This window comes from Carya illinoinensis, chromosome 6 (assembly GCF_018687715.1).
Source record: "Carya illinoinensis cultivar Pawnee chromosome 6, C.illinoinensisPawnee_v1, whole genome shotgun sequence".
Taxonomy (NCBI): domain Eukaryota; kingdom Viridiplantae; phylum Streptophyta; class Magnoliopsida; order Fagales; family Juglandaceae; genus Carya; species Carya illinoinensis.
In genome coordinates, this window is record NC_056757.1 from 5,130,364 (window position 1) to 5,145,470 (window position 15,107).

At 37.2% G+C, this 15,107-nt stretch overlaps 2 protein-coding genes across 3 annotated transcripts; both read right to left on the reverse strand.

Moving 5' to 3' along the window:
• Nucleotides 1-5,334: 5,334 nt before the first annotated feature.
• Nucleotides 5,335-7,746, reverse strand: LOC122314051 (selenoprotein K-like). 2 transcript variants are annotated; one of them, XM_043129431.1, is made up of 4 exons: nt 7,591-7,746; nt 5,950-6,053; nt 5,678-5,840; nt 5,335-5,585 (listed from the first exon to the last, which is right to left on the reverse strand). In XM_043129431.1, the coding sequence occupies exons 1-4, from the start codon at nt 7,607-7,609 to the stop codon at nt 5,551-5,553; spliced, it is 321 nt and encodes a 106-aa protein (XP_042985365.1). In that variant the 5' UTR covers nt 7,610-7,746; the 3' UTR covers nt 5,335-5,550. The 2 variants fall into 2 exon arrangements, with proteins under 2 accessions (XP_042985365.1, XP_042985366.1); XM_043129432.1 differs by lacking the exon at nt 5,950-6,053 and having other exon boundaries at nt 7,591-7,721.
• Nucleotides 7,747-10,922: 3,176 nt separating this feature from the next.
• LOC122314052 (protein STABILIZED1) lies at nt 10,923-14,466 on the reverse strand. Its single transcript, XM_043129434.1, has one exon. The coding sequence runs from the start codon at nt 14,396-14,398 to the stop codon at nt 11,300-11,302; it is 3,099 nt and encodes a 1,032-aa protein (XP_042985368.1). The 5' UTR covers nt 14,399-14,466; the 3' UTR covers nt 10,923-11,299.
• Between the last annotated feature and the right edge of the window lie 641 nt (nt 14,467-15,107).

Here is a 15,107-nt window from a genome sequence, read left to right on the forward strand (position 1 = left end):
ATAAAGCATCTTGAAAGAGAAAGCACAAAGAAAATAAATTGGTGCTCCTAAAAAGGCCATACCCACAAAACAAGCAATAAGATCCATCCAAACTTTCTATACAAAATTTTCTCATAATAAAAAATCCTGAAGAGTATAATCCTCCTGAAGAGTATCTCCTAAAGAATAATCCTCTTGAAGAGGAAACTACTGAAGAGTACCTCTTAAGGAGGTTTTTCATGAAATGTCTTCCCTTGAAGAGGGACATGTACTTGAAAATAACGAGATCTCGATACATTTCATGAGTATTGGATAAATTCTGGATAGAAATAAAGCCGTTGTCGACAACGTATTTTTATATAAGATGGCACTTGACATTACCAGAAGTAATGAAGAAAGTGAGCCAAGAATCGTCGAAGAATACTGACGTAAAAGTATTTGCTAAAATAGAAAGAAACAATTCCTGCAGAATTGATATCATTTATAAAATGTGATACATATGGACTTGTAGTCCAAACACCTAAGAGGTGATGCTTGTTGAATATCAGTGGATATTTGTATAAAAGAAATGGAAATGTGATATATAAATAACGAGTCGGTTTCTCGCAGAGATAATATTGATATGCTTTTGAAGTTGATAAAATTATATTGATATTTTTATTAGCTTGATAGTTACCGAGAGTTTTGGTATGCATGATTAATTGCATATTTATACGGATCACTAGATATGAAATGCATTAAACATATAGTCCTGAAGTACTTATTCTATAAAGTTTCAAAAATCCTTATATGATCTAAAACAATCTAAACGCATGTGGAACAAGTTATTTTTCATATATTTTCAGTATTTATATTAGCTTTTATTGCAGTTTATATAGATGATTTAAATGTCATTGAGACTCCAGAAGAGCTTATAAAAACTGTACATATTTGAAATATAAATCAGAAACCCTTTCGGCTTCAAGGGGGAGATGAATGAAATTATTAGTTCTAAAGTACCATCTCTTAAATGCAATTAGCGTTTCAAATTATTACGGTTTTGTAAAAATGTGCATTATTAAAGGAGAAATAAAATGTAGTATACAAAACATCTACCAGAAGATAGAAACACAATATGAATATTCGTAAAATATTACTTTATTATCTCGAAACAAAATTATAGAAATTTGAAGCTCTTCGCCTCATTTTTTAAACGGTCTTACTTTTCAAAAATTTGTGTGACATCCTTATCTAAAGGAGTAGCCAATCGAAAAAAAGAGTCAAGTAAGGATTTTAAATTCTTATTCTCTTTCTTTATTGCTCCTATTTTCATGTTGGATTTCAAAAGAAGTCGTTAAAGGATAGAAATTTTCTCGTTGAGTTTGTCAACCTCACAAGTTTTGAATTGTAGTCGCTGAGAAAATGCGATAATGGTTAATGAGTATCGGGTACCGAAACTCACAAGCTCGTAGATAGCATCATTATCTAACATATTAGTCAGATTATTATTGTATTGCATTATAGCACCTATGGTAGAAGAAAAAACAAATGGTGAATGAGGTGTAGAACACCTCATATATTGGTCATGAGAATATTGCTGGGTCATTGCAAAGTAAGAATGCAGAAAGAGATTACAGAGTGAGAATGTAGACTAATTACAAAAAAATAAAGAAAATGGGATGCGAATGAAGACGAGCTGAATATTTCTTTTATAGAGAAAATTATGAAAGAAAGATAAAATTACATATATTGATAGAAGATACGCTAAACAAAGATATCCTACAGATATTTATTAGGCTGTGAAATTAAAAGCAGCTTGTCTCTACTCTCTTTGAAGTTAGACTTTTTCAGATATTCACGGCGAGATTAAATGCAGCTTGTCTTTATTCTCTAAGCATTTGGATTTCTTCAAATATCCGTTGCTGCTGATCTTGAAAATCACGGGCATACTGTTTTAGCCCCTTATTTCCTCCTTCAGTTTCTTATTCTTACGACTCTTCGCAGAGAGTTTCTAACACAATTAACATATTTGATTATTGAGTTGGTTGACCTCATTCAATTTAGCTAATAAACTTCGAGACATGGTCATAACAGAGGCAAAATATTGAACACTAAGAAATCTTGATTCTGAAACGACATCAGAATAAATCATTCCAGAAAAATGAATATCTGCTCCTATCATAAGAGTAACATCATCAGGTAAGTAAAATGAAGGACAAAGTATCTCTATTGCTTCACAGCATCTCTCATGAAGCATCTATCTACAAGAGACAAGAGATGTAGCATCATAGCCCTGTGGCGCCTGACAGCTACATAAGAGGTATAAAATCCTACGGTACTTATCTGATCTAAAAAGGTGGCCACTATTTTTGTTGAATATGGAGGTTGGTGGCTTAATTTTGATGACTTCTCCACTAACTATGTTATTTACAAGAACTCCAGAAGAGCACAACTCCAAAAGATTAGTGAATTTAATGTTAAAACGGTCTTAAATCAATATGGCGAATTTGTTTACCAAAATATTACCAACTGCATCATTTAAAAAGTTGGTACACAATATTGAGATGCATCAACCAAATACCTTTCACTATAAAGTCTTGAAGAACTTTTACATGAACAAAGCTCATCTTCTGAGTACTCCAATGGTTGTTCGATCATTTGATGTGCAGAAAGACTCATTTGTCCTTGTAAAGATGATGAAGAAATTCTTGGTTCTAAAGTATCTTATCTCAGTACAATTGGAGTTCTGGTGTATCTTGCAAATTACACTCAATCTGATATTGCATTTTTAATTAATTTATTTATAAAATATAGTTCCGCACCAATTCGAAGACATTGGAATGATATTAAACATGTCATTTGTTACCTTCGAGATACGATTGATATGTAATTATTTTATCAATATGGATCAAGTCCACGATTAGTTGGATATACGGATGCAAGTTATCTTTCATATTCACACATAGAGATCATTGCAATTCATGAGAAGAAATGTGAAATTGATATCAAAAAGATATAATCAAGTGATAATCTAACAGATTTATTCACTAAAGCATTACCAACTGCAACATTTAAGAAGATTGTGTAAAACATTGAAATGTAGAGACTTGAAGACCTATTATCATGCATTTTTCAGGGAAGTAATGTTTTCAAGACTTGTACTGATTGTACTTTTTTTCTTTCGCTAAGGTTTTTTCCCATTGGGTTTTCCTTTGCAAGGTTTTAATGAGGCAATCATAGAGCGTTTGACGGTACACATGAATACTGTACTCTTTTTCCTTTACTATTGATTTTTTTTCCCACAGGATTTTTCTTTGACAAGGTTTTAACGAGGTATATTCTTTATATGTGGTCATCCAAGGAGGGAGTGTTATAAACCGACTTGTATGACCACCTTTAGCCTTCATAATAGCCGTCATCATTGACTATACTTAGCCGTCAATTATGACGGCCCGTAGTCGTCATAATTGACCGTTCTTAACCGTTAATTATGACCGTCCGTAACCGTCATAATTGACCATCCTTAACTGTCAATTATAATTGCCAAGACCGCCATATATATGAGTATCATTCAAGGTTTTCAAGATTGAATAACAAGCACCCCTCTCTCACATCAAAATCTCTTTCTCTCTCTATTTTTCTTTAAGTGCGGCCAACACCAACAACATCAAAGTTTCATAACAAGATACATCTATCAATCCTAGAGCATTAACTGCAGTTTGTGGGCAACATTAAATACACTAAGTTAGGTTCCACCTATTATATCTATATATTTCGAATTATAGAAAAAATTTAAGAAAGAAATTATAGGAAAAGATATACTGATTTTTGGGTCTATAATCAAATTGTTATGAGAACTAGTATTTGACAACTCCAATAACGTTAGTGATGTGTTACTTCCAGATCCATAAAACTACGGTATCTGAATGTCAATTATGCTGATTAAACCTACTATCGTGACGTGTCCATTTAAATGTTCACGAAAAGATTATAATTTACATGTTGAAAATTATTATAAATATAAAGAGATTACACAAAAAATAAATTTATAAAATAACGTAACTTTATGTGATACATTAAATCTATTTTATATTAAAAATAACTTTACAATCTATTATATCAAACCACGTCAATTTATCAATTTATTTTTGTCTAATCTCTTTATAGTTATAATATTCCTCTTTAATGTCTCGTTTTTCTGACTTTTGTAACAAGTATATTGTTCAAATTGAAGGGGATGGGGAAAACTCAAGAAACCTAAGACAATCCTTTCAGCTTCTCATCGAGCATGGACTAGATCCTGTCCAGGGTTACATAGCTCTATCCACTCAGGTTCATTGCCGCATTTGATCAGTAACTATTTATTACGCATACTGACCATCAAGCTTTCTGTCCTAGCGTGTCACCCAGGACATAAATGTGTGGATCAGGGATCTATAAAATTCTGATTTTAAAGGTGGAAAATTGGTGGGAGCCGAATTAAGCGTAACTAACAGGTTTTTACAAATAAACTTACTTCTAGTTGCCATGATTAACCCAATAAAGATATATATATATATATATATACTTCAAAACCAATGATATATGCCTATGGGTATCCTACCATAGACAATTCTAAAATGAGTAATATTATTTTATTAACTTTATTTTTTATTTTTATAACAAGGACTCAAAAACCATGCACACGCAGCATATTTTTTACTCGGATAAATCCCATATAACATTCGCACTACTTGGATCGGATAAATCATCGACTTTTCACCAATACAACACCGAAAGATTTGAACCACAGACCTAAGGGGAGTGTAGACCCTCGTAATGAAGATTCAATGTCCTAACAACTTGGCCTAACCCTTAGAAGTTTCATGCATATCACTAACCCATAAAATACGAAACAATGGACAAGTTATTGGGTTAGTGATATGCATACTAATGGACAACTTATACTAATGGACAACTTATTGGCACAAGAATCTTCTCAATTTCAAATGAATGGAATTGTATCTATCAAAATGTAAAACGCGAAGTGCTGTAGTTGTTTCGCTTTAAATAGAGAAGATCCGTTTTCAAAAAAAAAAAAAAAAATAGAGAAGATCCCGTTCCTTCCATTGTTTAGATTCAGCTATGGAGATGACAACTGGTTACAGCAGGACTCCAATCAATCAACCCGAGTCTCCACGATAGGTTGAGCAGGATTGTTTCCAGGTTATGAAGAGAACAGATTAAGAAATTCCCTTGAAATTTTAACAGGTTTAGGTTGCACCAGGTTAGAATAACTGACCATACAGACAGGGCAAATGGGAAACCCAACTGAGCCCTGCCTCTTCCCCTAGAGACAACAATGTTTGTACACACCAGTGTACTTCTTACAGCATGTTTACACAGATAATTTATACATTCGAGTCATTAATGTTTATTAAGTTCTCTTTAGAAATCTTTCAAGATGCACATATTACACAACTTCAGTTCCTTGCATAAAACTTGAGACACAACTTCAGTTCCTTACAATATCACGGAAGTAATTCCCTACACTATTCCAAACATACCACTCGAGACACAATGTTGAAAGTGCACAAAAGATGCCTCTGAGGATTAACCACAGCAAGAGCCACATGCAGGTAAAGAACCTGGGAGTTTAATAGAATTCATTTTTATGAGACGGGGTGCACAAGAAAAAAAATGATAATCAAAATAAATGAGGGAGCCAGCATAAACTTACCATGGTCAGCCCCTCTAACACTATCAAGTCCACGAACATTGTCTAGTCCACGAGGTGGCCCGCGTGGCCCACCACCATATGGTCCTCCGGGACCTCCAGGGCCACCACCATCCCATTTCTTGCTAGCACCAGAGCCTTTTCTGTAAGCATCTGATTTCTCCATCTGAAGCATGAAAGCATTGAGAACATAAGCTTTCAATAAATTAAAGACTGATTTGATACTACCAAGTCAGCATATATCATTAAAAGTCAATAAGGAGAATCAGGATTACCGAAAACATAGTTGCAAAAAACACGCCTATGAAGTTAACAATGGCCCAGAAGAAGTCGGTGATAGTCTTTAGGCGCCATATAGATCGCTTTGATTTCACAACACCTATGAAGTGTGCATGCATAATCACAGTTAGTTCTCTCGATGGTAACAGTTGAAAGGAATGAAAGCATCTCCAATGTGTTCTTTTGGCCTCTGGGTATTTAAAACTTGGAGACATACTTCAAAACAAAATTTTTTTGACTCAACTATGCCACCAAATGACACAAGTATGTCATAGAACAGTATGCAAAGATAAGCAATTTCAAATCGATTGAGTGTTACACACACATATTACCAATCTCAGCACCCCAGTCATCAACTCCAGGAAAAAATAGTAAGGAAGTAACATTTGTGAAAAATTTTATCGTTCAACCAAATTATATGTTCTGGAATATTCTTAATACAAAATCTTATGTTTCTAATTAAGTGTTTCTCTTATATAACATCTTGTGTACTCAATTTAACTTTTGTGTCATTCAATAAAATTTTCAATTGCCTATGAAAAAAGATATTCTCAATACACATAAATGAAACATATATTCCAAATTACATGAATGAAATTCTAGAAATATCTGAGGAGAACAAGTAAAGAAAAGACAAAAAATACTTTTGCAGAGGAGAGAGAGTACGAAAGAGAGAAAATATTGTTGCAGAGCAGCAGAAAGAAGAAAAAAGAGACGAGAATTAAATAAATCAAAACTCCGTACTGTGAACAAAGCCCAGCAGCAGAAACAAGAAAAAATAGTATAATATAAAAACTACATAAAAACGTAGACACAAAAATTCAAAATCCAGCTCCCCCCACCACTCCCCGGTACCCCCCAAAATAAATAAATTGAAGCCAAGGCAATAACCCAATAAACAAAGACACCATATCAGCCAAATGCAATCTTTCCATAGACAATTGTATCATCTTTAGATGGACAGGAAAGGCATCTGAAATGGGTTGGGAAATGACTGGCCAATTGACGAGAATCTGTCTGATGTTTGAATCACAAAGTATGAGAAAATCATAAGCATTACAACCATCCCCAAGCCACAAAATCATTTATCTTATGCAAATCATCGAAAGGTTTCATCTTGATCAAGCTGCAGCCCATTAGATTACACGCCAAGTCGTGCCAGGCAGCCAGCTCATTCACAAGCCCAATCATGGTATAACGAACCAAAAGAACACGTTCTGTCCCTAAGGGAGTGACTTAAATGATGTTTGGGGGGACTCGGATCAAATTGCTCTGAAAGGAAAGCTATGTCAACACACTTGTAATTGTCTATACAAGTATAATAATCCCTAAAACATTGTTTACATTTGATTCAACTAACCAATACCGTTCGAAACGAATCAGAGAAAGGAAGGGGGGAAGGGGGGGGGGGGGGGGGGGGAAGGAGACATGCTCATAAATTACGGTGTAACGATCCAAGCTACGGAATAATCAATGCCATGATTTATAGAAAAAATGATCAATCAAAAGCCCAAAATTCCAAAATCTCAATAAGCGGATGAACGATCTGAGAAGCGAATGTGGAAACCCTATTTTACCACAACAATAATATTTTATAAATTGAACACAAAAAGAGATGACAAGAAGAGAGAGCTAACCGCGTTCAACGAAAGCCATGGAGGAGAGAAGAGAGAGATTCCAAAGGTCTTCCTGGGTCGTCGTCTGATCAATTTTTGTGAGGGAGAGCGGTGTACTTTGCTTTTTACTATATTTATAGTTTGGGCGAGAGATATTACATCGACCGGCTTTGGAGTATTTTTTAGGTCAGAAGACGTGTTCTCTTGGTTTTAATTGGCCACCGCATGTCAAATTCTATTGCTCAAGTACAAGTTTCATGTTTTGATTGGACACAGGGGAGAAGATTTATTTAAAATATATTTTTAGCAACGTACCATTATTCCACCATTACTACTTTTTTTTTTTTTTAAACAAAAATGTATCCAAAGTAGTTTTTAGTATAAGCAATATTGCATATAGTTATGAAATTATAAATGCTGTACAATCACTTTAAAAAAAAATAGAATTTACGATTAAAAAGTTAATTTTTTTTTTTTTATATAGGTCCCATATTAATTCATTTTTTTCAAAACGACTGCACGTCGCTTTCACAATCACGACTGTAAATATCATTTCTCTTCTAGTATATTCTAGTTTTTTTCGAAATAAAGTCTCCATTAATTTTAAAGGTATACAAACGCTCGGAAAATATTTACCCACAAGTATTTCTTAAACAATTTAATAGAAAATTTTTCAATCCGATAACTCTAAAATTTTTTAATCAAAAATCATTTCATCTTATTATTATAATTTTTTTAAATTTTTAAATAAAATATAATAAATAATTTAATTTTTTTAAATTTTACGATAAAAATAATATTTAAAATAATATTCAAAAAATATTTTATTTAACTTTTCATCTCATCTGAAATTACTGTCCAAACCTCCACTTAAAATGATCATATCATCAAAGACCAAAACTTTTTTAACTCTTGAGCCAACCCTGAGGATTCCAAGAAGCCCTGAGTTGCGCATGCTGAGCATGACTGTGGATTAATACCAACAATCTCCAGTTTTGCTTAAAAACCAATTTGTTCTGTTATGCCGCCCAACGGTCATTGTCACTTTTTTTTTTTAATTATTATTATAAAAATATCTTTAAATTAAAAAAAAAAAAAATCAATACACTAATAATTATTTTCTTAATCATTAAATAAAAAGAAATTAAATAGGTGAACGGTCAAAATGAGAGGATAAAACATAGAGCATAATATCATTTTCCTTTGATCGAACCATTCCAAGCCCTAAAAATAACAACTCCGGCAACTAAACCAAGCTCAAATAAAGCCGAACGAACAACCTGGAAATGGCACATAATTCAGCTGTGAAAGAATTGCCCTCAAAGGCTGAGAGAACTTCCAAAATCTGTCGGAATTGCCAATGAGAACTATACCGTTAATGCATCTCAATCTTTCCACCCTTCCCTTGACATATAGCCTTTACCAATTAAACGTACAAAGTGTTTTTTTTTTTTTTTTTTGGGGCAAAAGGAAATTGCTTGTGACATTCATAATTGAGTCTTGCAATCAAACCTGATATCAGAAGTCAGCATAATCTGTGTGTGTTTGATGGGAACAGTTTTGAACAACAGATTGTCACAACGACAACATACGAATTCTAGGCAATACAAAAACCTCGGCTGGAAATGTGCCACCAAACTCAAAGCTTGGGGGATCTGGTAGGTTTTTGCAGGGGGCTTGAATGGGCTAGACAGCTCACTCTTGAAGAATTCAACAGGCGCTACCATGGGGAAATAGGAATATAACCTTTTTCTTCTATGTTTAGGGACTAGGGAGTACACAGGCTCATTTAGGGAGAACACATCTCTTCTTCAGGCTTGTTTAAGGCTATGTTTCTGAATAAAACGTCGGGAAAAGCTTTGTCGCAGCTCACCCAGTCTGACAACGTCTGGTGCTCAATGTAGATGGAACAAGTACTCCACAGCAGAGCATCCACATTGACTTGGCCAAATGAGGTGTTTGGCCAAATTTTATATAATTTGACTCAAAAATCCTTCACATTAGATTGGGCAAATCTAAAATAATTTAAACTTTTACTATAGCGGTTGGCTAAAGATGGAAGACCACTATTTATTCATCAAACATTAAAATATTAATTTCTCATTCCAAACAAATAAATTAAATTAATTAGAATATAATTAACATTTAACATTTAGAATATAATTATTATTAACAATATTTTTTAATATTAATTGAATATAATATAATTATTATTAACATTTAACAATACTTTTTTTAATATTAATTTAATTAGAATATAATTACTATTAGCATTTAATAATACTTTTTTGTAATATTAATATTAATTTAATTAGAATATAATTACTATTAACATTTAATAATACTTTTTAATATTAATTTAGTTAGAATATAATTACTATTAACATTTAATAATACTTTTTGTAATATTAATTTAATATAATATAATTATTATTAACATTTAATTGGTAGAATTACAAAATATGAGAAAATAAATTAAATAAAAAATTTATTAATTTTATAATATTTTATTATTATGTAGAGAATAAATGGCTAATCCAATGTGGGAATTGAATTTTGATGGAGTAGGCAAATGTAAAAAAGTGTTGTTATTGGAAGATGAATTTGGCCAAACCAATGTCAATGCTCTTAAAAAACCAGCTTTCCAAAGAAGTAAATAAACGATGTACAGAAGCATTTAAGCTATGGGAGATCAGTGAGAAGCTAGATGCGGTAGTGTAAACAACCACCAAGGATTAACTTCCTCAACACCTTTGATTATAAAGGCAGCACCCTGCACAACCTATTAGTTAGCACTTCAGAGTTGATCTTGTAAACCTGCTCACCAAGCTAATAAGAGTCTATACCCTTTAATATCCACACAACCCTGATTTTTGGGTGATTTTTCAATCTTACAAATTTACAACGGGCATGTAGATCATGAAGCACTCACATTATATCTCATCTAATCACATCCCAGCAGAAGACTTGAAAGAAAGCTATGGAAAAACCGTCTAGGCATGTTGCCTTCTAAAAACTAAGCTTTAAATATCTTTCACAACTTTAAGAACCTTCATCTCCTCAAAAGGCCTGTCAAGCCTTGAAGACTCCCCCACAATGGATTAAAAGGCTACGCCGTCCAGCTTTTAAACGTCCAAGCAAGCAGACGATATGATTCCTAATCTCAGTTTGATCAGTAGATATTGAGCCGTGAATCATGAGCATTTGTTTGTATGGCGAGGAATCTTTAAGACTGTGCAAACGAAACATGTCTTTTACCCAATCAATCACGAGCATTTCAACAGAACTGATTTTGCAATTCCAGTTGGTCACTCAATGAAAAAACTGTGCATCGATCATACATAGTCTATGAATGGATCAGCAGGAAAACGATGTGGTATTCAGACAGAATGAGAACAATCGTTACAATCATACCTAATCTTGTAAATTAAGGCAAAAACATACAGCAGCGGGATCCAAAAAAAAAAAAAAACTTCACTATAGTATCTCAACAATGAAAAAATAATAATAGAATCTCCACTATACTAACTCAAAGATGAACATAAATCTAAGCCTAATAATCGGTTTCAGTGCTCCAAACAGTGTGCGAGGGAATGAAGGGGTATATTATCATTAAAGGCCCTAAGGTAAGTAACACAGGTTTTAAGAGGGAGGCGGCACATGGTAATCTCTGTATAAACAAACATTTTGCGTGCATAAAGCAAGAAGAGAAGATCGGAAATCTACAAGCTTACTGGAATTGGTGTCTACTATTCTCAGCTGCGTTCTCTTCCTTCCCCAGTGCAACCACTACTTTCTTCAAGATGGCTTCAGTCGGTTGGTGTGAATTCTCCACAGACTTCGAAATTGCTTGCCACTTCTCGCCATGTTTTGGTTCTGCAGCAATGCATCTCTTCAGCACATCCTTCTGATTCTCGTCACTCCCATGCTGAAGTTCAAATTTGTAGTATAATGCCCAGAAATCTCCGATATCCGGGGCAAGTGTCACAGCCCTGTTGAGCCACGTCCTAGCTTTATCTACCTTCCTGTCATGCCAAAATAACTTCGCCACAGCTGCAATGACATGGGGATCATGATCACATTTTTTGAGAGCATCCATACTCTTGGATTTACGTTGGGGACGAGGAACCATTTCAATCGATGCTGCCCACAAAATACCACTATTGGGACACTCCTGCAATGCCTTGGCCATCAAGATATCAGATTCCTTCTTATTGGCATGCCTCATTTCAGCTCGAACTGCAGCAAGCCAGAGTTCAGGGTTCTGGGGATTCTTCTTCCTGGCCATGGTGAGGACCGCTCTAGCTTTACTCAGCCCATTCATCTTTTCTTCCAGATTAGCAAGAGAAAGCCAGAGGTGTATGCAACTAGAGCAATGCTTAAGACCCAACTCGTAAGCTTCCTTAGCCTTCTCCAAATGACCCAGCCTCTCCTCTAGCTGTCCAAGCATCAGCCACAATTTGAAGAACGAAGGGAAGCGTTTCAACCCTTCATCCAATAACCTCCTCTCTTCATCAGTATTCCCCAATTCTCTCTCCACAATCGCAGATTTCATCCACACTCTTTCCGTGCCTCCTCTTTCTCGGGCTTTGGCAAGAAGCATTCTAGCTCTCTCAGGTTCATGATTCTCAAATTCAAGCTTAAACGCCGCAAGCCAAATCTCCTCAGAATTGGGAATAGCAGCATAAGCTTCTTGAAGAATTGCCCGCGCCGCAGGTACATCTCCAGCAAGCCACTTCTCTTTAGCACCCATAAGCCACAAAACCTCAGCCTGAGGACGGTAAGTAACTGCCTTACGAAGTAAAGCATCAAGGGATTCCCTCGTCCCATGGCTCTTCTCAAGCTGCGCGGCTTTGAGCCATATGCTCTTCTTTGTCAAGAACACACTGAGTGCATGAGCATAAATAGCTCTCGCCGTCTCAATCGAACCCCTTTTCTTACACTCCTCCGCATCCGCCACCCAAGTCCTCTTTCTATCCTCTTCCTCCACCCCGATCCCAATTGTATTCGCAATAATGGCCTGGCAAGTCACTACCGACCCGGCACGCTCAGCAGCCTCAGCCTCCTTCATCCAAGCCTCCCTGTCAATCTCCAAACCCTCTCTCTGCAATGCCCTTATACCCCTCTCTATAATCTTCCCCACCATTCCTGTATTCCCATTTGCCTCCTCCAACTTTGCTGCCGTTATCCAGATCGCTGGCTCCTTGGTCAGTCTCTCCCTCGCCCTATTCAGCACCTTCTTAGCACTCTCATAAGTTTCCAACCTCGCCAACGCCAGCCATAGCTCCACATGCAACGGGCAACATTCCACCGCCCTATGAAGCAACAACCTTGCGTCCTCCTCGTTCGCGAGCTCCACAACCGCCTTCCATAGACGAACTGAATCTGGTATATGCTCTAACCCTTTCCTCAACACCCTGCTCTTCTTATTCACATCGTCGTTCTCCAATTTCGCTGCCTGCAGCCAGAGCTTAACCGAACTGGGTATGGACTTAACTCCTTTCGCGATCACCGCCTTGGCCTCTTCCGGGCTTGCTAGCCTACAGGCCTCCAACCACACGTCTTCGCTCTTTGGACACTGCTCGCAACCCTCCTTAATCAACTGCCTCGCCGCCTGAATCTTCCCCGCCACCTCTTCCAGCCTGGCCGCGGCAATCCAACCCGGCGGATGTTTCGGGTTCGTTTGAGTCACGCTCTTAAGCAACAGCCTTGCCTTCTTGATATCCGAAATCTCGGCATCGCTCGTAATCTTCATACTTTTCAAATCAGTGAGATACCCTTTCGGGTCGACAACGGTTTGTCCCGAAACCGAATCCGAGAGCCGATCCAACTTCAACGACAGCACGGTTCCTCTTCCTTCACCCACCGCTGTCAAATCCGTGACAGGAGTTTGCGCCCACGGCGTCTCGGTGCCACCAGCAGATCGGCTCTTGGGGTCCAATGCTGTGACATGCTCTTGCTCTTGTCGAGCTTTTTCTAGAAGCGTGTCTGGCACCGGCACGAAGCTCTCGAACCGTTTTTTCTTGTTTCGCAAGGAATAATCTCCAATTTCTGGGATGCTCTCCCACTCTTGGGTCGATAACGTATACAATTTTCTCTTCAAATCCGCGAACTGTTCGGTGATTTTCGGGTTTGAGGCGCGGTACTTCTCGATCTCCTGTTTCAATCGTGCCTCTCTCCGGTCCTTGCGCCGCGAGTCCATTCGCTTGTCGATGGCTTCCCAAACGGCGTCGGCTTCCTTGTCGTCTTCGTCATACTCGGCCGAGGCGAACAGACCGACATCATTTCCTTCGAACTCGTCGAACTTCTGGTTCTCATCGTAGCCCTTATCTTCGGCGTCTTCTGCTTCATCGGCGTCCTCATCTCCGGGCTTCCCTCGGCCTCGACCGACCCCGGAGGGACCACCGATCGCAGCAGCGGAGCGGTCAGGGAGGTCTGGGGCGGCACGGGCAGGACCGATATCGGACCGGGTGGTGAAGCCCGTGGCGCCACGACCCAACCCGGCAACATAGTTGGGAGGGGGCTTGGAATTGAGGAACTCGAGCTTGGGCTTGGAGGGTGGGACGTTGGGTGGCTGGGTGCCACCAAGGAGAGGAAGATGGAGGGTGAGAGTGGAGAGAGGAGTGACGCGGAGGTCGGAGAGAAGGACAACGGCGTCGTTTTCTGGAGGAGGGAGAGGGTGGCTGTGGGAGAGAAACAAGGTTCGGAGGAGGTGAATGGGAATTTGGGTGTGGCGGTGAATGGAGAGCTTGAGGGAATGGAGGGAGGTGGCATTTGGGTCTAGGGTTAGGGATAGGGTTTTCTGGTTTGGGATAGTGATGAACACCATGTTGACGAGAATTTGCACGAGTGAGTTGCTCGAAACTCTGAAAGTCTCGAATCTTTACTTTGGATTGGGAAGCTGAAAGGCCATTTATAGTGTCCAAAGCGTCACAATCCTTATGGATCATAGGTGCAGTGGGCTTCTGTCCGTGCATTGAGTAGCCCAAGTCGGACAAGGTGAGGCAGGTGAGCTAACTGTTTTCTTCATTTTTAATTTTATTATTTTGAATCAAGGCCGATTTTTAATGGTTTTTTACTTAGCTAATGGCTTATGAGACATGTAATCGTGAGTATATAAGTGTTACATAATTATTTAAAAAAATAAATAAATACAAAATTTATATAAAAAAAATTAATTTTTTAATAATAGATCTTACTCTTTTTTAAAACGACTACATGACGCTTCTACACTTTAAGACTGTATGTAGTATTATCCATCTCTATAAAATGAGAGAATCTGCTCAGATTTGAAAGAGACTTAATTATGCACAGAGACTCTTCAAATCTTCTCTCTTCCAAAGGATAACATCTTCTTCAACCTCCAGTAAGTCTCATTTTCTTTATTCTATTGAGAGATAGTTATAGGTGGGGCCATAAGAGATTATGCAATAATTAAGTTTAGTGATTTTGCCCCAAAATAACATGTGAACGTAAACTTTTATTCCGAACCATGTAAATATATGTGTCTATCTCTTTATTTACATTTTATATATTTA

Coding starts and splice junctions, on each gene's coding strand:
- LOC122314051 (XM_043129431.1), bottom strand. Junction 5,841..5,949: donor TTTTTGCAACTATGTTTTCG/GTAATCCTGATT, acceptor TTCATGCTTCAG/ATGGAGAAATCAGATGCTTA. Junction 5,586..5,677: donor TGTTAGAGGGGCTGACCATG/GTAAGTTTATGC, acceptor TTAAACTCCCAG/GTTCTTTACCTGCATGTGGC.
- LOC122314052 (XM_043129434.1), bottom strand. CDS start 14,398: ATGGTGTTCATCACTATCCCAAACCAGAAAACCCTATCCCTAACCCTA.